The sequence below is a fragment of the Zonotrichia albicollis genome, chromosome 9, assembly GCF_047830755.1.
Source record: "Zonotrichia albicollis isolate bZonAlb1 chromosome 9, bZonAlb1.hap1, whole genome shotgun sequence".
Classification (NCBI taxonomy): Eukaryota; Metazoa; Chordata; class Aves; order Passeriformes; family Passerellidae; genus Zonotrichia; species Zonotrichia albicollis.
In genome coordinates, this window is record NC_133827.1 from 9644883 (window position 1) to 9668512 (window position 23630).

The following is a 23630-nucleotide window of genomic DNA, read 5'->3' on the forward strand; positions in this document are numbered from 1 at the left end:
GATCCGGGAACACAAGGGGATGGAGACACAGCACATCCTCCTGGCAGGAGATAAAGGAACCAAGACTGTGGGCCAGGGGGACAAACCTCTGCCAGGACTTACACACACAGGTCTGGTCTTTCCCCAGCATCCTGCAAGGAGCCCTGGGCTATTTGGGAGGCAGTTCCTGGTGGGCACCCTCCTCTCCCAGCCTTTTCCAATCTGCTTGGCCATCCCTCGGTGACAAGGCCCTATGGCCCACGACTTCGTGGACTGTGTGGGGCACCTGGGCACGGAGCACACATGTCAAAAGGCAGTGGGGAGAAGGGGGTCTCACCTGGCCAGCAGACCCACGGCATAGTGGTGGGTGTCAGTACACAGCAGCGTGTCCCAGCCACAATTGCGTTCCATTGCCACCACCACATCCTCGTGCTGCATTCGGCAGAGCAGGGACTTCAGGGTCTGCACTGCAAACCTGTGTGCACAGCAAAGCCCAGGTCATGCTGGAAGCACTGGCTCCTGCCCAGGGACGTGGCAGGGACAGCAGGAGTGGGATGGAGCACCTGTTGGGGCTGGTGGCAAGGCTGTGCTCTTCCTGGCATTTCTTCCAGAAGGTATCGACCTCCTCTGGCATATCCAGAGTGCTGAAGAGCACTTGGAAGAGCAGATGCACAAAGAGATGGGGGAAATACGGCTCTACTACAGGTGGGACAGGGGGCTCCTGGAGGATCTTCCACATCACCACCGTTACCTGCAAAGGACAAAGGCCCCCGAGACAGCACTCAGTGCCGAGACGTGTGTGTGTGGCAGGGCGCGAGCATGGCAGGGAGAGGCCAGGAGAGACCATGGCAGGGGGAGCACAGGGCCTGGTGGGCCTGAAGCTGTCCCTGGGCCGGGTTTCAACCCAGCGCCCGAGGCAGGGAGATGCAGTGGGGGAAGGAGGATGGAGAGCTGCTGGAGAGGCAGCCTTGGGGCCAGCAAAGGCCAGCTAGAGAAACTCACAGCCAGGCCAAAGACACCCGTTTTGTCCCCATGGGAGGTGCACGTGGGGTGCTTCGGCCAGCTCCCCAGCACATCCCGGAGTATCAGCAGCGCCGGCTCTGCAGTCCTGAGCGAGCACATGATGGTCTTCCACATGGTGATGGCAGCTCTGCGGGATCAGAGCTCTGTCTCAGGGGGGTCTCAGACACAGCACCGTGGCCTGGGCATCCCTAGTGCCTGGGCTGACCACTGACTCTGCCTCTGCCCACTGGCCCTGGCCAGCAGCACCAAGGCAGCCCAGCCCTGTGGGGACAGAGCCCTGAGGAGCAGCAAGGGAGCATGGCAGCAGGCTTGGGGGCTGACGTGCCAGGGCTGGGAAAGGCAGCACCCAGAGGGCCCTGGAAGTCTCTGTTGCTCCGACACCTGGGACAGGTGGTACAGGGTGATGGGCTGGGGAGGCCTGAGCCCTGTGGGCAGGTGGGCCCCATACCTGTCACAGGACGGGGCCACACGCAGGAGCGTCATGACCACGTCAGCGGGCTGTGCTTCGGTGAGATCCAGCAGGGTCTTGTCCAGCCTGTGCTCAGCAGAACCATTGGCCATGAGCCACTGGTGGATGTAGCTCACCATGGCGGGCACCTGGAGAAGGCACGGGGAGACATGGAAAGCTGCCAGAGGGAGCAATGTTCCCAGCTTCCCCAGAGGAGTGCTTCCCTTCCCACACCACTGCCATGTGGCCTGAAAGGCTCACAGCAAGTAGCATGCGTGGATTGGGAGGCCAAGCAATTGCTGGGAGGATCAAAGCCTGGCCACAGGCTGCTTACTTGCTTTGGAGTGTAAAAATCTTCCTCTACAAGCATACACAGCAGGGCAGCACCGGTCTTGCTTAGGAGGATGGGCGAGTATGGTCTGACGCCTACTCCCGTGGCGATGGTCTCTTCCTCCTCAATTCTCTTGAGGAAGTTGCAAACAAACTGTAGGAGAAGGGCAAAGACCGGGGATGTTGCATGGAGTGCTGCACACACGGTGCCGGGCTGAGCAGGGACAGCAGGCCCAGCCCAGGTGGGGGTGGCTGCAGGTACCTGCGCTGTCCTGCGGAAGCGGCCATGGCCGGACTCCTGCTCTTGTGTGCACTTCAGGGCTGCATCTGGCAAAGAGCGAGCGCAGCCAGAGATGAGGGGCTGCGGGAGAGGCCGGACAACACGGCCCAGCCCTGCCATCCCCAGGCAGAGAGAGCCCCGGGATGCCCCAGGGGATGGAGCACGGCCACTGCAGGGTTTCTGCCCGGCCCCTCTTCCGTCCTGTCCGTGGGCATGTCCCCAGGGGATAGCATGGCACGGCACGGCATTGGGTCCAAGCAGCAGGCACCAGTCCTGTGGCCCAGCTCTGCCACTCACCCTCCTGCGGTGGCTGAAACGGCACCACCTCTTGAGTCTGCTGTGCCGGGGCAGCTGCAGGGCCTTCTTCCTCCTCCTCCACCCAGGCCAGCTCAGGCACTGCCAGGTGTCTCTGCTCCATGTCTCTGCCTAGATTTGTGGCTATTTGCAGGAGAGTTGCCTTGGAAAAGCTCCAAGTCACCAAGTCCTGCAGTGGTGCCTGGAAGGCACCTTCAAGTAAGAAGCCTCAGGAAGGCTACAGGACAGCAAGTCCTGCACTCGGTCTCAAGGGCCCCTGCCACAAAGACAGGGGACTATGATATGGCCTCAAGGGCACCTGCAGAAGAGAAGCCCCAGGGAGACCACGGGTCAGCAAGTCCTGTGGTCTGGCCTGGAGCTCAGCTGCAGGAACAAGGCTTCAGAAAAGCTCCGGGTGGGACGCGAACGAGCGCGCTGTGCGGGGACTCCTCACGACACCGCTCTGTCCCGTCCTGTCCCGTCGCGTGCTCTGAGCACTGTGGCCTGCTCCTGTCACCTCCAGCCCCTATGTCACCCCGTGTCACAAAGGGCCCTTGGACACCCGCTCCATGTCACAGTGAGTGTGCGGCACCGTGTCACCAAGGGCCCTTGCACACACTGCTGCCTGCCCTGGGGCCGCCCCCAGCCCACCCAAAGGGGCCCAGGCTGGAAGGAATGCCTGGCCCCAGGAGTCTAAGCAAGGCCCACAGGGTCTTTAAGAAGGGCTCAGAGCATCAGCAAACACTGCCATGCTCTGTGGGCTCAGGGCAGCAGAAGGAGCCCCCAGGGCTGCCGACGCAGCCGTTCTGGGAAGGGCACGGGGCCTTGCAGGGAAGCTGGCACGGCCTCCTTGGGACACGTCCCGGCTGGTGGCCGTCCTAAAGCCGCCGGTGTGACACGCACAAGGAACGTGTGGGCCCGGGCACCAATGCTGCTCTGAGGCCTGGGGCCCGGGCAGCGCTGACATCAGCAGGTGTGGCAGAGTCCCTGGCCAAGCAGACCTGCCACCCCCCGAGCCCTGGCAGCGCTGGTGCCCGTCTCCTGCCCCAGAGACCTGTGCCCCCTGGGGGCTTTCTGTGCCAGAAGGAGCCAAAGGCCACGTGCCTTGGGGGCTGTGCCTCTTTCCTGCAGGGGCTGATGGCAGGAGCACCTGGAGCAACTGCTGGCACACTTGGTCTCTGTCAGATGATGTTGCCCCTTCCCGAAATGAATTTTTCTCATGGAAGGCATTGGCAGTAGCACCAGAGCACCATCTATTGCTGAGTTTCCCAGGGCAATTAGATTGCAAAGTTAACAGTCTGAAATTTCCTTGTGCTTTTCTCACTCTCCTTCCCACATTCTGGAAAAAACGGCATCTGCCCAGCCTCTGCATTTCTCAGCTTCAGTTGCTGCATGTCTTGCTCTGGCAGCTCATGTCCAAACACAAGGTTGTCCCTGCTGAGCACAGCAATGAGCGGCCACAAAGTGGCAAGTTCCCCAGTGAACATCAAGGCAGAGACGTGGAAGTGCGGAGGATAAGGACAACTCTGGGAGGAGAAGCTCTTCTGTGTCTCTGATGATGGTGCCCACACCCTGAAGCAGCAGCCAAGAGAAGCGCTGGAAGCAGACGGGCGCACTTTTGGGCAGTACAATATCAAAAGATATGAAACCATTAGCCAGAATGCAAAGGAGGACTGCAAAGATGCAGTGTGGCCTGGAGGGGAAGCCCTGGATGCGGCTGAAGCCACTTTGTTCAGCCTGGTGGAGGGTAAAGGGCGTCATTGTGGTCTTCAACATCCTCCTGAGAGGAATCAGAGGGGCTGCTGCAGCTCTCATCACTGCTGGGACCAGTGATAGGACCGGAGAAAAGGGCAGGGAGCTGGGACAGGGCAAGTTTCATTTCCGTATCAGATCAAGGTTTTTCACCCAGAGCACAGTCAGGCACTGGGACGGGTTCCCCGTTGACGCAGCCCAGCGGAGCCCGGGCTGGCTCCTGGGAAAACTGCGGCGCTGCGCCAGGAGCGGGGAACGGCCAAGGCTTGGGTCCCGCCCGCGGCTGACCCTGCTGAGCCACTGCTCAGTGGTTCAGGATCCACTAACTGCAGCACGGAGCAGGCCAAAGAGAAGGAGGAGGCTCCTCGATTGTGAGGTTCCACAGGCCAAGGCTTATTCCAAGGGAAGGATTCGGCAGCAAAGAGCCGCCAGCACTTCTGTGCATGGGATTTTATCGGGGTACAACTCAGGGGGTGGATACAAAGGATTGAGCGATAAGGAATCCGCAGGGGAGGAGCGAGGGGATTCCATCAGGTTCTTGGGACTAATTAGGACAGATGGGAGGAGAGGGTAGGTCACATGGGCCAGTGGGGCTTCCAGCAATAGAGGAATTCCAAAGGGGTGGTGCAGTCAGGGATTGGTCCAAGGCAAAAGTGACAGGGAAGGTTCAGGAATAAAGAGCTGGATTATCTTGAGAGACACGGAAGCAGCTGGAACAAAGAGTGGGGAATGGCATGAGGGACAGCTTTGAGGGAGGGCAGAACCTAGGGGTATATGAAAACAAACCATTCTACGATAACTGATAAATAAACACAAACTGGAACACCCCAGGGAAATGGTCACAGCACCAAGCCCGTCTGAGTTTGAGAAGTGTTCGAAGAACACTGAGCAGTGACGCAAGCTTTTAGACACTACATCAAAAGTAGAAAGTGTACGAAAGTCAAGAGAGGGAAAAAGAAAAAGAGCTCCCTGCAGCCATGGTGGTAGCTCTGGATCAGCACCAGGGAGAGGACGGATGTAGGCGTGGTTGAAGCAGAGGCAGGGGCGAAAATAGCAGAGGCAGAGGAGGTTCAAAGCAGCCACAGACAAAGCTGGACGCAAATCAGTGTGCATCTTGTAAGAAGTCAGGACACTGGAAATAGGGCCAGTGCCCAGAGTTAGCAGACAAAGTACACAAAACTCTTGCAGCCACTCTAGATGATAAGAAATGACCGAGACTGGCAATTCTTACCCTAGCAGGCCACTGTTTAAAATACAGCTAAAGAATGATGAAGAAGTTGAAATTTTAAGAAATAGTGGAGACACATTTTCACTCTTGAATCAAGCACTGATACCCAAAAGTGAAAACTATCTTCAAGCAATAGGAGCAACTATAGGGCAGCCAGAAAATGCATTCTTCCTGAAACCACTTTGATGTAAAATCAAGAAGAAAATGGGAATACATCAGTTTCTTTCTTTACCAAACTCACCCAAATCTGTCCTATGCAGAGATTTGCTTGAAAATTTAGAAGCAACAGTTCCTTTTAGAAAAAGAAAACTTCAATGGAAGGTCCCTGAAGACAAGTGAGCGGTTTTAGCAGTAGGACTGACAATTGACACCAGACCAACAAACAAGAAGAACTAGTTAGAGCAAGTATTGAATCAGGTGTACCCAAGAGTATGGGATACTGATAGCCCAGGAAAATGAAAACAAGCAGACCCTATGAAAATTGAGCTACAGACAAGAGTTGGGCCATGTTCTGGTTTGACATTGGCACAAGACCAAATGCCCGCATGATAATACACCTTCTCTGGTTTCTGCTGTGAGATTTTGACCAGGAATAAACAAAGCAGGCTCTCACTTGAAAAAGAAGAAAAGTTTATTAACTAAACTACAAAAACAATTACTAAACTACACACAAAAGGAAGAAAAAGAAAAAAAAAAAAACAAAACAAGGAAAATGAAACCTCACAAAAACACTCTCCTCCTCCTCCTCCCCCCAAATTCCCAATACAATACAATCCAAAATCAATTCTGGGTCCAGCACCACCCTTTAGAATGCTCATCTTCAGTTCCTCAAGAGGAGAGGGAGTCCTTCCATGTGTCGTGGTGGCCCTTTCCGTCCTTGTTCCGGTGCTCTCACCACCGGACCAGAATCAGGGCTGCTTCCAGGGTTGTCCTTTTAAGGAGGCTCTGTCCACTTCCAAAAAAGCTCAATCTCTCACCTCTGGGACATCTGTCCCTCCCATATTTTATATACCCCCTGGGACCGAGGGGTACCCACACTGAATCTTCTTTGGCTCTGGGACATTTCTCCCCCTGGACTCAGTCTCTGTATTCCAGGGAAACATAGCTCTGTCCATGGCTGCACAAAAGAGTCCAGCATAAAATGCCACTCCCTCTTCTCCATCTTCCTAACATCTCTCACTCTCTCTCTCTCTGGTCCAGACCTTTATCACTCGCTCATTTCCTTCGTCCTCCTCCACTCTTATCCCTCGTCTAGGAAGGGTTAATGTTCTGTGAAGTTTTCATTGTCCAAAAAAGGGTTAAAAAAACTCCTACAAGCGGCTGGACTCCTGGCTGCACCCCCCCCACACCATCTTTTCAGCCGGGCTGCCTGCTGCCAGCACATGTTTACTGCTTTCAAGGTAACGGCACCCAAACACTGGCTGCACTCTCTCTGTCTGTCTCCAAGGTGGGGGGGGAACACGCTGCCCATTGCTTCCCGGCATTTCTTTACTTCTTCCTTCTACCCTTGGGGGGGGCCAGGCCTACCTCTCCCGGGCTGGGCCGCATGGCTTTTCCTCTCCCCCAGCCCAGCCAGCAACTGGGCCGGGGGAGAGACTCAACTCCTTCACCGCCGGAAATCCAAAGAGAAAGTGCCAGGGGGAGAGCCCTGCTTTTACCCTGTGTTCTCGGAGGTGGATCCCATTGCCCAGTGGCTGGGCCAGATGGCAATATTCAAATCTGAGCACTCATTGGCCCCATCCACACAGCATCCCAGAAATCCTGTTTCCGGGTCAAACCATGACACAGGCCCAGGATGGTGTTCCGGGCTGTAGCATGAGACACAGGGTAGGTTTCCAACCATCCAGTGGTGGCCTCCACCATGGTCAGCACGTAGCCCTTGCCCTGGCGTGTCTGGGGCAGTGTGATGTAGTCAATCTGCCAGGCCTCCCCATACTTGTACTTGGACCACCACCCACCGTACCAGAGGGGCTTCAGTCACTTGGCCTGCTTGATGGCAGCACACGTCTCACAGTCATGGATAACCTGAGAAATACTGTCCATGGTTAAATCCACCCCTCGGTCTCGTGCCCACTTATAGGTGGCATCCCTGCCCTGATGGCCTGAGGCATCATGGGCCCATCGAGCTAGGAATAACTCTCCCTTATGTTCCCAATCTAGGTCTATTTTGGACACCCCTATCTTTGCAGCTTGGTCTACCTGCTCATTGTTTTGGTGCTCCTCGGTGGCCCTGCTCTTGGGTACATGGGCATCTACATGGCGGACTTTCACAGGTAGCCTCCCTACCCTGGTAGCAATGTCTTTCCACTCATCAGCAGCCCAAATTGGTTTCCCTCTGCGTTGCCAGTTAGCCTTTTTCCACCTCTCCAGCCATCCCCACAGAGCATTGGCTACCATCCATGAATCAGTGTAGAGGTAGAGCTTTGGCCACTTCTCTCTCTCAGCAATGTCCATGGCCAGCTGAACAGCTTTGAGTTCAGCAAGTTGGCTTGATCCACCTTCTCCTTCAGTGGCCTCTGCCACCTGTCGTGTGGGGCTGCATATGGCTGCTTTCCACTTCCGGTTCATCCCTACAATGCGAAAGGAACCGTCAGTGAAAAGAGCGTAGCGTGTTTCCTCTGGGGGAAGTTGGTTATAGGGAGGATCCTCTTCAGCCCGTGTCACTGGTTCTTGTTCCTCTTCATCTGTGACACCAAAATTCTCACCTTCAGGCCAATTTGTAATGACCTCCAAAATCCCGGGGCGATTCAGTTTACCTATATGGGCGTGCTGAGTGATGAGAGCAATCCACTTGCTCCATGTAGCACTGGTGGCATGGTGAGTGGAAGGAACCTTGCCTTTGAACATCCACCCCAGCAAGGGTAGTCGGGGTGCCAGGAGGAGTTGTGCTTCTGTGCCTATTACCTCTGAGGCAGCCTGGACTCCTTCATAGGCAGCCAGGATTTCTTTCTCTGTTGGAGTGTAGCTGGCTTCAGACCCTCTGTAGCTTCGACTCCAAAATCCCAGTGGTCAACCCCGAGTCTCCTCAGGCACCTTCTGCCAAAGGCTCCAGGACAAGCCATGGGTATAGGATTACATCAGATCAGATACATAATCATGCATATTCATATGGGGCGTGGTGTAGGCGGAGCGTGGGCGGAGTGTAGGTGGAGACATCTCTTTTGGGGAATTTTCAGGTGGTCGTTCCTGTTGCCTTCACCATAGACGGGGTCTTTCCGATGAGTCTTCCTCTTTAAACTTTTGAACTCTTTTCCTAATTTGGTCAATTCCCGGTGTATTTGGCTTAGATCCCGTGGCTTGGCAAACCCCTTAGGGTCGTTTTGACATTGCTGGCTCTAAACCTGCTTAGCTTATTAGTTTCTCCTATACCTATCTCTTCCCCTGTCATGATGCTCTACCTTTTATCTAATTTATTGCTCTGTTTTCCTAGTGCTGTGCTTTCTCCGTGTGTTCTAGTGCTAGGCCCTTCTTTACATGCCTCTCATTCCATGTTTTAACCCATTACTTCTGGAAGGCTATCTGCTTTAGGGCTTCACTAGTGCAGTCTGGATCTGTCCATGGCAGATGGTGGGGCTGTGCTTCCACCCCTGGGGCAATCGGTTCCAGGTGTACTGCACTGCCCTCCATGTGAAGGCAAACTGAGGCCTGCATTCTGCTGCCAGAGGAATGGAGAAAAATGCATTGGCAATGTCTATAGTGGCGTACCACCTTGCTGCCTTGGACTCAAGCTCATACTGGAGCTCTAATATGTCTGGCACGGCAGCACTCAGTGGTGGAGTCACTTCATTCAAGGCACGATAGTCCACAGTCAATCTCCATTCTCCTTCAGATTTTCGCACAGGCCAAATGGGGCTGTTGAAGGGTGAGTGGGTCTTGCTGACCATCCCTTGGCTCTCCAGCTCTCGGATCATCTTATGGATGGGGATCACAGCATCTCGAGTGGTTCTGTACTGCCGTCGATGCACTATGGAAGTGGCAATTGGCACTCGTTGCTCTTCTCCTGTCAGGCATCCTACTGCAGATGGATTCTCAGACAACCCAGGCAAGGTGTTCCATTGCTGGATGCCCTCTGTCTCTACAGCAGCTATTCCAAATGCCCATCTGAGTCCTTTTGGGTCTTTGAAGTACCCACTTCGAAGGTAGTCTATGCCCAAAATACATGGGGCCTCTGGGCCAGTCACAATAGGATGCTTCTTCCACTCATTTCCCGTTAGGCTCACATCAGCTTCCACCAAAGTGAAATCCTGGGATCCCCCTGTCACACCAGCAATAGAAACAGACTCTGTCCCCACATGTCTTGATGGGATTAACGTGCACTGCGCACCAGTATCGACCAAAGCTTTATACTCTTGTGGTTCCGGTGTGCCAGGCCAACGAATCCACACAGACCAGAAGACACGATTTTCCCTGACCTCTACCTGGCTAGAGGCAGGGCCCCTCTAAGCCTGGTTATCATTCTTTCCCTTGGTGTATGTTTTGGATGTTCCTTCGAGGGGATCAGACATGTCATCATCATCATACCTGGCAGTTCGGCTACGGGCAACTGGAGCTGCTTTCCTCCTGGTGGCTTCCTTCAGTTCAGGCACCCGTTGTGCCAGAACAGCGGTAGGTTTCCTATCCCACCTTCTCATGTTTTCCCCACAATCACGCAGGTAAAACCACAGCTCAGCTCGTGGGGTGTATCTTCTCTCACCATCTGGGAAACGTCTGCCTTGGATACCGGAACGTCGGATCTGTACTGCTGAAATTTGGAGAAGGTCTTCTTTAATCTCCTCTCTAAGCTTCTTATGGTTCTCCTCTATCTTATCCTCTAAGTTCTGCAGACGTGTTTCTACTGCTGCGATTCTGGCATGTGTCGGGCCATGTACAGCATCTGCATATGCTCGGAGCTTCCTTGCCATGTCAAGCACAGTCTCACCCCTCTCATCCCTCTTCATGATGGCTAAGGCAGAGGCATATTTTTGTGGCCCGAGTCGTACGAGTTTTCGCCACATCACAGACGTGCATGGTACTAAGTCTGGGTTCCTAGTTGTTACATCATCTGAGAAGATAATCTCTGCCACGGCCATTTCTCTCAGGCGTTGGATCCCTTGCTCTATTGTCTTCCACTGAGTCTGCTGCATATAGAGATCGTCTGCACACAGGTATCTTTCTGCCACACTTCTTAGGACCCGTTCCCAGAGGCTGTGAGAGTTAGCCCCCCTCAACATTCCTTGGTCTATGACAGTATCCTGTGACAGGGATCCCAAATGCCTGGCTTCAGTGCCATCCAAAACGGTAGCCTCGCCTGCAGCATCCCAGAGACGGACCAGCCAACTAATTATGGATTCATCAGACCTTCGAGTGTAATCCTTCCGTAGGCCACGAAGGTCCTTCAGGGAGAAGGACTCAATATTGGCATCTGATCTTGCACCTGCTGCTTTGACTCCTGACTTTACGTCAGGAGGCACTGAGGTTCCTTCTCCTGCATCATCATCATCATCATCATCCACTGGTCGATTGGTCTTGGCTGTGCATTTCCCACTTCTAGTGCTGGTAGCAACAGCCATGGGTTTAGATGCTGGCTTTGAGCCTGGAGTGTTTGCTGCAGCCTGAGTCATCGGGACAGTTGCTGATTTATCTCCCTGACCCCCTGCCTCTGTCTGCTGCCCTAGAGTATCTAGCAGTGTGCGATAAGCATATGCCAGGGCCCAGCTCACTGCAATGACCTTCCTCTCCTTAGGCTCATCCTGGTACTTCTCTTTCAGATATTTCCCCACCTCAGCTGGGTTCTGAATTTGTTCATGGGGAAAATCCCAGACTATAGGGTCAGAGAATTCCTTCAGGATTTGGCCCATATCCTCCCATTTCCCACACCACTTAGGATTTTCCACACCAGGGTTTACTCCTGAGTCAGGGGTCTCATCAGCCCGTCTAGAAATCTCAGCCCTCAATCTAGAGAAGCAGCAGGCTGTATAGAGGAAGGTTACCAGATTGAATACCAGGAAGATGGTTTCTTTAACATTGAGGGGAAACTGAACATCCTTCACTAGTGATGCAACTGATTCATAGGAGAAGGAGGAAAGCAGAGGCTGAAAAACCTCATTCCCTGCTGCTCCTCCTGCAACAAACTGGATGCATAACCATAGCCATGAACCATTCATACCTGGAGCAGACCCCAGCATGTTTATAAACTTCTTGCACATTATTGCCACCAAACCCAGCAGGATAGCTATTCTGGTCACTGCCCCTCTGATGTAAAAACTACGTATTAGGGGCAATACTAAAGCTATTTCTGGATAGGAAAATAAACCTAGGGACCAGAGAGGTCATAAAATCTCAAAAAACCCTAGGGACCAGAAATGCATGCAAACCTTCACCCCAGCAGACATTATGAATCCAAAAAGCATGGCTATTAGCTGATTTAAACGAACACAGAGTAATAGCAGCCAAAATGCAGTCAAAACAGGGTTTTTCCACACTCTCTCTCACCCCACATTTGGGCGCCAAAAATTTGTGCTGGTTTAGGGCAAATTTGTTAAAGAATCTGCAAAGGAGGGCCCCTCCAGAAAGCAAAACCCACACGGCCCCTCCCCCCAACCGGTTCGGGAAAAAATTCCTTGGAGAGAGGTGGAAAGAACCTGTTTATTTGACTGGCCCAGCACCTTCCAGCACACAAAATGAACAATACCCGATGACACCGCTCTGAGAAAGATGGCAAAATCAGAAAGTCTCTTTCGGGGGTGGTTGCTCTGTTCTCAGTCCCTCCGGCGCTGGGGCAGCTGCTGCAGCCGAACCTTCGGTGTTCCCGGGTCCCAGTCCGGAGCAGGTTCAAGATGGTCACAGGAACAGGAGAGGAGAAACAGTCCAGGAAGCAATGTGGACTGTTTAGCTAAACTAGCTAATAAGCAGAGGCAGAAAGCAGAGCAGAAGCAAGAGCAGAAAAAGAGAGCAAGCAAAAGCAGCAAGCTGAAGCTGGAAGTGAAAAAACAGTCTCATGTACCGCTTGTCTCTGTGTCCTGATAAGAGAAACCCAAACAAAACTTCCACTCTTCAGAGCCAGTCTTAAAGGCACAGAACAGATGAATGGGGATATACAAGCATCATAACGTCACCCCAGGACAGGTGTGTTTTAATCCGGCCCTTTGCTTTGTGCCACTGAGCACAGGGAAGAGCCAGATTAGACATTTGGCACTTGACATCAAAGTTACAAAAATGGAATCATCTCTTTTATTAGAAATCTCTCCATTTCCTCTCTATGTGCATTTCCAAATCCTCAGTGTGGGTTTAGACAACTTCTTAATGGAAATCAAAGGCAATTGGACATTTCATTCATTGTTCATGCAGAAAGAGATTGTGAAATAATTTAGTAAAGGTAGGAAGTCTGCCACAGGGACAAGGCTCTGGTTGGAGCAATTAGTGCTGAGGGGTTGGTGGTTCTGTTTCCAGGATGATCAGCTGCTTTTCCCGTTTCTGGACCAAGGGGCTCTGGGTGCTATTTTGCTGCTCTTGGCCAGAGAGGCTGGCAAGAAGCAGGAGCAGAGGCAGATCCTTGTTTGCAGTGAGGCTGGTGGGTAAGGAGCTGTGTCTCTGTCCCGGCAGTGCCTGTGCAGGGGGTTCATGCCAGGAGCCCTGAAGTCGCCCAGCGCGACGCCCTGCCTGTGCTCTGGTCCTGCCTGGGGAACAAGGCGCTGCCTGTGCAGAGCGCCAACGTCCGCACCGTGGCCACCAAGCTCGCCTCTGCCCTCTGCAAGGTGATGGGCACCCAGCTGAAGGAATGTGCTGCCAGCAAGCCTCCACATGGGCGGGAAAACCTCTCCAAAATGTTGGGCTGGTGAAGGCAAGATGTTCTCCAGAAAGCTGAGGAAGTGCTGAGTTGGACACCTCTGGATTTGCCTTTTGAGCTCTGCCAAAAATGACGGAATCCTAAGGAAGGGTGTGCATCTGCCCCTGCTCTCTCCATTGCCCTTCCTACTCATGGCATGGGGGGCCTGGAGCAGCTGCAGATGGAGGACAAGGTGAAGGCAATCATGGCTCAGCCTCACACAGAGGTGAGGGGGGAGCTGGGCCAATCTCTGCTGGGAGGAAGGGTCTGGTGGCAGCCCAGAGAGGCTGTGCACATTGCCAGGGAACAGCTGTGCCCTGCATGTGCCCCTGCAATGAGCTGTGCTGCTGCCAGTGCCCCTGGAGCTGCAGGGCTGCTGAGCTGTGGGGCAGGCAGAGGAGCAGGAGGGTGCATGTGCAGCTGAGCCATTCCTGGAGAGCACAGGGCTCTGGGCTCCCTGCTGTCCCAGGGCAGCCCAGAGGCCAGGCTGTGCCTGTGCCAGCTCTGGGCAAGTGGCTCAGGGTTTTGCGCTGGCCTGCCTCAGTGTCTGCCAGCAGGAGCATGTTTCCCTGTGCAGCTGTTTAGAAGGTTGCAGGAAATGTGTTCCAGGAAATATGGAGCTTGAGCTGCTTTAGGTTTACATGGTGGTCTCTGTTAAACTTTGCCTCTCTGTTAAACTTTGTGTCTCCACTTTGCAGATCTGGCTGGTTACAGTCTTCCCGAGAAGTTTTCTCCGGATACTTCCAATGTTCCCTCACCCACAAAGTCCTCGCCTCCCATCCAGAAGAGCTCTCTTTCCTCCAAGCTCAGGAAGAAGCTGCCGCCTGTATGAAGAGTGTTTGAAGAATAGGATTGATGTGTTAGACTTGATAGTTACAGCTGTACATATGTTCTGATCTTTAGATGTAATTTTGAATTAATGTGTTTTGATTCTGTCTTCACAATTTGATGACATATTTTTAATTGTATATATTTTTTTTGGTGATTAAAAAAAGTAAATACATAAATAAAATTTAAATAAACCAAGAGGAGAATGTGAGACCAGGACCTGCTAGCCTAGAGATTATGGGAGTGCAGCTCACTCAGTGTGCCAGTGTCTCACCACATCCTTTCCTCATTGGGCCTCTCCTCTTCCTCTTTCGCCATGTATTCTTTGTGTCATTTGTGCTGCTCTTTGTTACTTGGCATTACAACAGGGTCACCATTGACCTGTTTGGGGGACAATGGATCCAAAACATCCTGTCTAGTCAAAGGTTTTCTATCTATTTGTGTTGTTTACTCACCAAAGGCCTGAGCAAAGAAACCAAGAGAATTGTGCCCAAATCCCAAAGCTTTGCTCCTTTGCAATCTCCCACAGATCTGGCCCACAGGTGTCTTCAATCACAATTCCATAGGTAAGAAGAGGTCATGTATTTCACTGGGAAATGATGCACTGCTTTGGCAAAGTCACCTGTACGTATATTTACCCGGGACAGCAGTGCAGCTGTGTTGTTTGCCCCTTGTTTGCAGAAGGATGAGTGCACTGGGAGGCCAATAACAAGTGACAAGGGTTCCTCAAATCTGCACTGCAGCCTGGGTGCCATTCAGCCCAGAGCTAGGGCATCATTTGTTCCCATGGACCAGTGCTTGCCAATGTAATGAATTCCTGCACAGCTGGAAGAAGCCATTCTGGATTCAGCTCCAGCTGTTGGTAGGCTGCATGATCATTGACAATGCTGCCCTTCCAGAAATTATTCTGCAGTTTCCTTTCATAGTCATTTGAAGTTTTTAAACTTCACATTTCAATTTGCTTTGTCTTAGGGAAAAACACTTCTGGGCCCAGTGCAAGCTGTAACCTTTTGACAGCAAAGTCCTCATGGTTGCCCGTTTCTGATGTTACACAATGTCACCTGGCTGCCTGTGTTTGCTTAGCTCTGGGTCTAGTCCCGGCCTAGCAAAGCCCAGGCAGGGTGGCACCATACAGGGAAAACTGGTCCGTGAGCTTATGGGGTTGCCATCAGCAGCAGAGTGAATGTGCTTTTTGGGGATTTCTCTAGAGACAAAATTAGGGACCTGCTCCATGCCACAATATTCTCTTAGATCTTTCTAAAATATCCTAGAAAAGGCTGTGAAACTTCACATCTCCTTGCACACCCACTGTTTGAAGAGGGGTATTTTTGTCCCTCCTCAAAGTCATTGCTCTTGCACACCAGAAACATGAACATCCACCAACAGGAATGATGCGTGGTCCTGCTGCTGCTGCTGCTGCAGAGCCCTGGGCAGCGCAGACCTGGGTGTTACCAATATAAGCACTTAATCAGCACTTCATGCTCCTCCAAGCTGTCCAGACCTCAGGGCTTTTTGTTTCAAAGCAGCCACTGCACCATCTCTAGGGAAGAACAGGAAATGGGAAACAGTGACTGCCAGCCTTGCAAGGGTGTGGGGGAAAACCTGAAGTGTCTGCATCAAAAGATGAATGGGAAGAGTGTAATTGCCAAAGCAAACGCTTCATTAGGATAGCAGGAGCAGTTCTTTACTGCATGCTTGCATGAAGATCATTTGGGATGTCCTTTTTGTGTCTCATGCAGAAAAGGAGCTCTTAATAATACCACGTCACTTAAACCAGATTGAGATGTAGCTCTGTAGTGGTTCACAATGAAGCAGACTGCCTGCTGTGTCACTGCCAGCCCTGCTGAGCCTGCAAGGGACTGTAGTGTATCCCATGCCTGTTTCGCCTCCAAGCAGAGCTTGGTTTTCCTCATTAGTGTGGAGTAAATACAAGTGTAATAAAATGGACAATTAAACTGGCCACTTTGGAGGATATGCTTATGCTTTCACATATCAGTCCTGCACCTCATGCTCCCACGGATTGTTACTCATCATAAAGTATTTTAACAAAAAAACCTCAGCTCTCATGTTACATCTGAATAAAATTGCAAAAGATCATCAAGAATTCTGCTGTCAGGACCAAGACAAGAGCCTTCCGACACTCGCTTGCAGCTGTCCTGGATTGCTGCAGCACTTGGAGAAAAGTTGCTGCAGATGGAGTGCTTAGAGTTGGTTTGGGCCTTTATGAAAGATCTGTGGAGCAGTGTGCAGGGCTCTCCTGCAGGAAACTGTTTGTCCAAGCCCAGGGACACGGTGCCGGCAGGAGCGGAGCGGCCCCACTCCCAGCCCGAGAGTCTGTGAGCTGAGCCACGCCGGGGAGAAAAGGCAGCGAGGGGCTCCAGCCCAGCTGCTTCACTGCCCTGCCCGCTCCATGGAGCTCTGCCATGGGAGAAAGCCGACGCCGGACGAGCCCCTGAGCTTCCATCAGCTGCTGGAACTGCTCCGTGACAGCTCCTGTTCTTCTGAGAGAGACCCCAGCGCCTTCTTGTAACGCCTGTCATGGGGGGATTCTGTTTGGTAATAAACTGTTGGGGGTTTTCCACTTTCATCTATCAGTAATAATTTCCTATTGCTGGAAAGGGATTGTTGGAACACTTTAGAGGAGACGACTTATTGCACAATATCCTGTTTGAAGTTGTCTCAAACTGTGTGAGACAGATGGCTTCACACAGGAGCATCCCCAAGGCTGCTGAGGGGCAGGCACAGAGGAAGACAAACCCAGTATTTTTGAGGGAAACTCCTTGACACCAACCCAACCTGAGCTGTCAAACAGCAGACCTGACATTTCAAGACATGGGCCAAAGGGGAAACCTTTCAGTGTGTTTGGTCTAGGCTGGGTTATGCTCGGGGCAAAGGTGTGTCAGTGTGCTGGATAATACTCTTTTCTTGACCTAGAGATGGGGACACTGAGAGGTGTTTTAAAAACTTTTATTTCCTTTTCAGTCTCATGAGAAGGGCGAGACAATACACATAATTCACGCCATCACAATCAGAAGCCAACTATTTCCTAATTACAGTATTTCTTGGTCTATCAGCTTTTTGCCATGCCATGTTGTTGATGCCTTAAAGCCAATTATTTAAAACTAGCCCTTGTGGGTCCCACTACAATGCATCTTTCATAGCTCTATTTTTCCAAAGTCTTATTTGCAAGGCCATCTTTTGAAACTTTTTTCTAGCTCCATTTCTCTCTCAACAATATCTGTTCTATTCCATGGCATTTTTAAGTTAGCATTTCTTGTCTCAAGATTTATATACAGATTCATACGGTGTGGGCCTTCTATTAGGCTCTAAAAACTTTCTACAAACCCATTTCCCACATCAGTGCACTTGGCTCCTTCTCTCCTCATTGTGCCTGGCAAGCACAGGAGCCCAGAGCTCCTGCAGAACCCATCACAGCACTCAGTGGGAGCAAACTTGTGTCCAGTCCTCGCCTGGAGCTGTGGTGCCCAGCATTCCACCACATTGGAATGAGGAACTGTTCCTGCTCTTTCAGAAGGAGCTAAGGAGGTTTGGCCTTCAGATCAATTGTCTGCAGGCTCCTGCAGTGCCTCCTGCTGCTCCCTTGCCAGAGGCACCCCAGGCCAGGGGGGCACATCTGGGCTGCTGTGTCTGCCTCTGGGGATCCCTGTTCTGGGCAGTGAGGAGGAGCTGCAGAGGCTCTGCAGGACTGACAGGATGGGCTTTGGGGCTGGCAGGAGAAGCTGAGGGACCTGGGCTGCTGGAGCTTCTGAAGAGGAGGCCCAGGGCTCGTCCTGCAACTGTTCCAAGGGTGGTTTCAGAGAATCACAGAATCGGCAAGGGTGGAAGAGGCCATGGAGATCATCAAGTCCACCCTGTGCCCTGACACCGCCTTGTCTCCCCTGAGCCTCCTCCAGGATAAACAACTGCAGCTCCCTCAGCCACTCCTCACAGGACTTATGTTGTTTCAGACCCCTCCCAGCCTTGTTGCCCTTCTCTGGACACACTCCAGCCCTTCCATGGCCTTCCTAAACTGGGGGCCCAGAACTGGAAACAGCACTGGAGGTGCTGCCCAAGCAGTGCTGAGCACAGGGGAAGAATCCCTGCCCTGTTCCTGCTGGCCAAACCATTCGTGTTCCAGGCCAGGAGCCATTGGCCTTCTTGGCCACCTGGCCACACTGCTGGCTCATGTCCAGCCTACTCTCCATCAGTCCCTGCAGGTCCCTTTTCTGCCTGGTTGCTGTCCAGCCCCTCTGGCACCTTGTTTTGAGGGAGGAATGCAGGGAGGGAACGGGTCCAGATCCAATCCTTCCTGAACTGTGGTGTTTGCTGGCACTGCCAGTTCCCAGATCTTGATATTTCCATATTCTGTCACAGTCCAAGTCCAGCAACTTGCTGGCAAAGAAAGCCAAAACCAAGCAAATACCTGGTACCTACAGCAACCCGATCTCATGTTTGCTGACACCCCCAGTACCCAGATCCGGAATTTTTCAGATGCCTGCACAGCATAATTCCAGCAATTTGCTGGCACAGAAAATAAGCATCTGGCAATTTCCCAGTACCGGCACATTCTGCACCACGATCTGGCATGCGCTGGCACTGCCAGTGCCCACATCTGGCAATTTCCCTCTTCGGGCACCACCCATATCCAGAATTTGCTGGCAAAGAAAGCTAAAACCTGGCAATTTCCCCTTGCCAGCACTGCCCAATCTGGACTTTGTTGGCAGCAGGATCCCAAGAAAGATGGAAGGAAAGATGGAAAGAAAAGAGGAAGGCATCCAGATCCAGTCCTTACTGGAGCCTGGAGCCTGAAATGTGGTGTTTGCTGGCACTGCCAGTGCCCAGACCTGGAAATTTCCCTATTCTGGCACAGCCCAAGTGCAGCAATTTGCTGGCACAGAAACCCAAAACCTGTGGCAGCTTCCTGCTACTGGGTCTGGCACCACCCACATCTTGTGTTTCATGTAACCAGAACCTAGATTTGGAAATTTCTCAGTGCCAGCAGAGCCCAAATCTGGCAGATTTCTGTCGCTGGCAATGACACCACCCAGATCTGGTGTTTGCTGGCAGCGCCAGCGCCCAGATCTGAAAACTTCCTGGTGCTGGCACAGCCCAAGTCCAGTGATTTGCTGGCACAGAAAGCCAAAATTTGGAAATCTGCAGGTTCTGGCTGCAGCACCATCCAGATCTAGTGTTTTCTGGGACCGCCAGTGCCCAGATTTGGAAATTTTCCGATGCCTTCACAGCCCAGGTCTAGCAACTTGGTTTTAGCTATCTTAGGAAGAGAAGTTCCTTGGACTGTGACTTTCCTTTTTCTTGGAACTGTTTAAATCTGCTCTGCACTGAAAACCCAGACAAACACCGACAGCTCACACCTATGGCCCACCGAGCTCTGGGACGCTGCATTCCAGCGCCACAGGGACTTAAAAGAGACCGAGTGAGCCAACTACAACCCACAAAAAGGACTTTCTGAATTTGCCATCTCTTCAGCACTGTCAGAGGTTTGATTTAATATTATTCATTTTTCATGCTTGTGAATACTTTACTTGTTAAATAACCTGGGGTTTTTTTCACTTTTCTTAAAGGGAAGTCTTTTCCTGAACTAGTAGGGGGAGGGGCTGCTTGAACTTGCTTTCTAGACGGACCCCTTTTGGAGATTTCCTCCCCAAATTTGCCCTAAGCCAGCACAAACAGTTACAATGAAAATTTCACCAGTGGCATCATTTCCTGGTGGCAAATCTTGTGGCAGAAAATTGACCTTATTCTCCATGAGAGATTCTTGGGAAGAGCAGACAGGAGAAGATTCCTGGAAAACTGAAACAGCTTTCCAGAAGTGAAATGAAAATGAAAGAAACAATCCAAGATGCTTTCCTCTATTTATTTCTATGCTTCCCTTTTCCATGTTGCACTACTTCTCCATCCCAGTAATTCCAGATGCACTGCACCTCTAAGATCGGTGACTTAGTGACTTTTGGACACTCTAAAATACCATGAGCCACACACAGTTTTCCTTCCCCAGTTTTTACAGGAAAGCAACCCTGGATATGTAAGTGCAGTGCTGGGGTCAGGTAGGAATCCTACCCCAAGGGAAGGTGGCCCGACAGTGTCTGACCCTCAGCAAGGACAATGCACAGCAGCAAGCGAGGGGATCGCTGTGCCAGTGTGCAGGAGTCAGGGCTCTGCATCTGCGCTCAGCGCTGCAAAGTTCCCGTGTTTGGACAGAAGGAGGGGCTGTCCCCGGGGCGCGCGGGGCTCGAACGTGGGGCTCGTGGGGCGAGAGGGGAACGGACACGGGGACGAACGGCCCCGGTGCTTCAGTTGCAGCGGCGGCAGCGGCGGCAGCAGCAGCGGCGGCAGCAGCAAAAGCAGATAGACTAGAAAAATCGTTCTTTCTCTTTCTCTCGTTCTTTCTCTTTCTCTCCCTTTCCCGGTGTTGGGCACGCTTCTCTCGGGGTCCCTTGCCCGGCGTCCCTCTCCTCTCCCCGCCTCCCTCTCCCCTGCAGGGCCGGGCCATGCCCCCGGCCCGCCCCCGGCCCCGGGCGGGGCTGCCCCGTGCCCGGCCCCGCCGTCCCGCCGCGGTCTCGCCTCCGCCCGGCTCGGGCTGTACTGGCGGTGGCGCTGCTGGGCGGGCATCGGTGCCTGGGGCTGGGGCGGCATCGCCGCCCTTCGGCTCCGCCTGACCCGAGCCCGGCCCCGGCCCCAGACCCGACGCACGGTCCAGTCCCGGCCCCGGCCCCGGCCCCGGCCCCTACTCCTCCCGGGGCCCGCGGAGCACACACGTGGCGCGGCCGCTCCCGCCGCCTTCGCTGCGCTTTCCCCGGCCCGAGCTCTGCCGCTCGGCAGCGCGGCCGCCGGCCCCGAGCCTCCCGTGCCGCGTTCCCGGGAGCGAACGCCTGGGCATGGCCGGCCCGGGGCGGGTGAGGGGCGCTCGGGGGCCGTTGCTGGCCCCGGGCCGAGCGCTGACAGCCGCGTCCCGCCCGCAGGGACGGCGCAGGAGGCCCTGCTGGAGCGGTACCGGCTGGGATCGCTGCTGGGGCGCGGCGGCTTCGGCAGAGTCTTCGCGGCCACGCGGCTCTCGGACGGCGCCCCGGTGAGCGGCGGGGCCGGCGGCGGGCCCAGGAGGAGGGGATGGAGGAGGAGGAGGGCAGAGGGCGGAGGATGGGGCTCGCAGTGCGGGCGGCGAGCTCACCCCGCTGCTGGCCTTGGCTTGCAGGTGGCCATCAAAAGGGTGCCACGGAACCGCGTCCGGCACTGGGGCGAGCTGGTGAGTGAGCGGGGCCAGCAGCCGGGGCTGCCGGCCAGGGATGAGCCGGGGCCCGGCACGGTGGGAGCCGCCAGGACGCCCCGAGGGAGAGCGGGCGTGGGGTGAGCGGGGCGTGCAGAGCATCCCGGGCTGGCTGAGGGCTTCCCCAGGCCTGGCACGGCATCGGCCCCAGTGACGGCATCGTGCTCCTCCCGCAGCCCGACGGCACCAGCGCACCCCTGGAGATCGTGCTGCTGGCCAAGGTGTCCACTGGCTTCCCCGGTGTGGTCCAGCTGCTGGAATGGCTCGAGCTCCCCAACTGCATCGTGATGGTGCTGGAGCGGCCAGAGCAGTGTCAGGACCTGCAGCGTTTCATCGGGGCACGGCGGTTCCTGCCCGAGGAGGAGGCACGGGAGCTGTTCCGCCAGGTGCTGGAGGCCGTGCGGCACTGCACCAGCTGCGGGGTCCTGCACAGGGACATCAAGCCAGAGAACATCCTGGTTGACCTGGACACCGGGCAGGCCAAGCTGATTGACTTTGGCTGTGGCACCTACCTGCAGGAGACAGTCTACACTCACTTTGCAGGGCTCACTACCCAGGGCTGTGCTCCCGCTGCTGACATCTCATGGCCCAACATCTCCCAGCCCAAGCTGGCTGTGGCAGCGGGGATTCTCCCTTTTGCTGCCAGTCAGGGCACTGAGTCCTCAGCTGAGTTGCTTTAGAGCAGGGCTGGGTGGGCAGCCATCTTCCAGCCCTGCTGCAGCCTTTGCCAGCCACTCTGCCCAGGACTGGGGCTGGGCTGAGGCAGCCAGCCCTACCAAAACCCCCGTGGGTGGGGGTAGCAGAGAGAGAGGGCAGAACCTGTGTCCCAGCCAGTTTGGTGTGCAAATGAGAGGAAGGGCTTGCACTACCCCACTCACCCTGTTTCCCTTGGCTTCATAATATTTTTGGGGCAATGCAGGCAGGGAGGATAAGGGCATGTTTTTTCCCCAGCATGGAGTGGGTTTTTCCTTTGCATGTCATGGTCGGGCCTAGCCAGGGCTGCCCTCTTCCGGCACCAGAGGCTTCTTTTCCAACCCTAACTTTGTGCACAAGTCCCAGATGCTGGCGAGAGGGCAGTGGTCACCCTGTGTGCCCCTGATGCAGCCCCCGCGGGCCCAGGGATGCTGGGGCCAGGCTCTGGGAGCAGCAGCATCCCCCTGATGAACTCCATCTGTATTCCATAGGAACACTGTCCTACAGCCCCCCGGAATGGAACGACTTTGGCTGGTACCATGGCGAGGCAGCGACGGTCTGGTCCCTGGGCATCCTGCTGCACCAGATGGTCTGCGGGGAGCACCCTTTCAGGAGGGGCCGGAACCTCAGCTGGGGCCAGCTCCCGCTGCCACAAAGGCTCTCTCAAGGTGGATCCTCTTCTCTGGGCACGGGGGAATTCCAGTGCTGGGAGCCAGCAGCGGGCTCGTGGGCATCCCGCTCTGGCAGCTGCTGAGGAGGTGGCACATGTCCTGCTCTCCTCCAAAACAGGGAATTGGTGGGAAAGTTTAGGCCCAGCTCAGAGCGCATCCAGCATGGCCTGGGCATGGGAACAGTGGGGTAAAGCAGAAGGGAGCCTTCTCTGGCTGACCATCAGTTTCTGCTTTCTCTTCTCAGAGTGCAAAGACCTGATCTGGTGGTGTTTATCCGTGAACTCCTTGGACAGACCCACACTGGAAGACCTGTTCTGTGTTCCTTGGATGCAGGATATTCCTCTGCCATAGAGGAAGGGAGAGAGCCACAGGCACACTTTGATCCAGAGCCCTGGTAAGTTCCTGCTCCACACATGCCTTTGCAATGAGAAGCAAAGGAACCCAGCCCTTTTTGTGCTGCCAGTGTCACTGCACCAAGGTCATGGGATGGGAACACACAGCCCTTGTGCTGGAGCTGAGCTGCTCTGCCCAGCACTGGTGGCCGCCATCCCAGCTGGTTTTGCTTGTCCTGGTTCCCTGACAGCTGGGGCCCTGGGCCGAGCCCTGAGAGCCTGGTCTGCCCGCAGGGAAGGAGAAGGAGCCCCTGGAGAACCTGTACCAGGTGGGGATGCTTCTGCTGCTGCTGCTGCTGCTGCTGCTGCTGCTGGAGTCACCGAAGGTGACATCAAGGATGACAAGCTCTTCCTCAGCCTGGCCACTGGAGGCTGAAGGTGATGCACTTTGATTCTGGCACCTTTTTCAAAGCCAAACTCCACAGGGAATTTGCGGATGAGTCCCCACCTGGGGAAATTCAGCCAGATTTGGGCATGGCCCAGCCTGGCTGGGAACCAAAGGCTTCCCCTTTGCTGGAGATGATGCAACTCATTCTTCAGGCACTGCCCAGCTGCTTTTAGCAGGGCTGGGAGGATGGGCTGGGGTGGGTACGAAATGGGAGTGGGCTCCTGGGCCTGCCAACAGC

The 23630-nt window shown here is 54.1% G+C and overlaps 1 protein-coding gene across 1 annotated transcript; it reads left to right on the forward strand.

Annotated features, from left to right (window-relative positions):
• The first annotated feature begins 232 nt into the window (after positions 1–232).
• LOC141730255 (serine/threonine-protein kinase pim-1-like) lies at positions 233–22288 on the forward strand. Its single transcript, XM_074547684.1, has 5 exons — positions 233–254; positions 20947–21053; positions 21177–21227; positions 21425–21809; positions 22242–22288. Exons 1-5 carry the CDS (start codon positions 233–235, stop codon positions 22286–22288), a joined length of 612 nt encoding a protein of 203 aa, XP_074403785.1.
• Positions 22289–23630: the final 1342 nt, after the last annotated feature.

Excerpts from the sequence above, each read along its gene's own strand:
- LOC141730255 (XM_074547684.1), top strand. The coding sequence starts at position 233 with ATGGCCCACGACTTCGTGGACT. Across the intron at positions 255-20,946 it reads GGCCCACGACTTCGTGGACT|GGACGGCGCAGGAGGCCCTG; the intron begins GTGTGGGGCACC and ends TCCCGCCCGCAG. Across the intron at positions 21,054-21,176 it reads GGCTCTCGGACGGCGCCCCG|GTGGCCATCAAAAGGGTGCC; the intron begins GTGAGCGGCGGG and ends CTTGGCTTGCAG.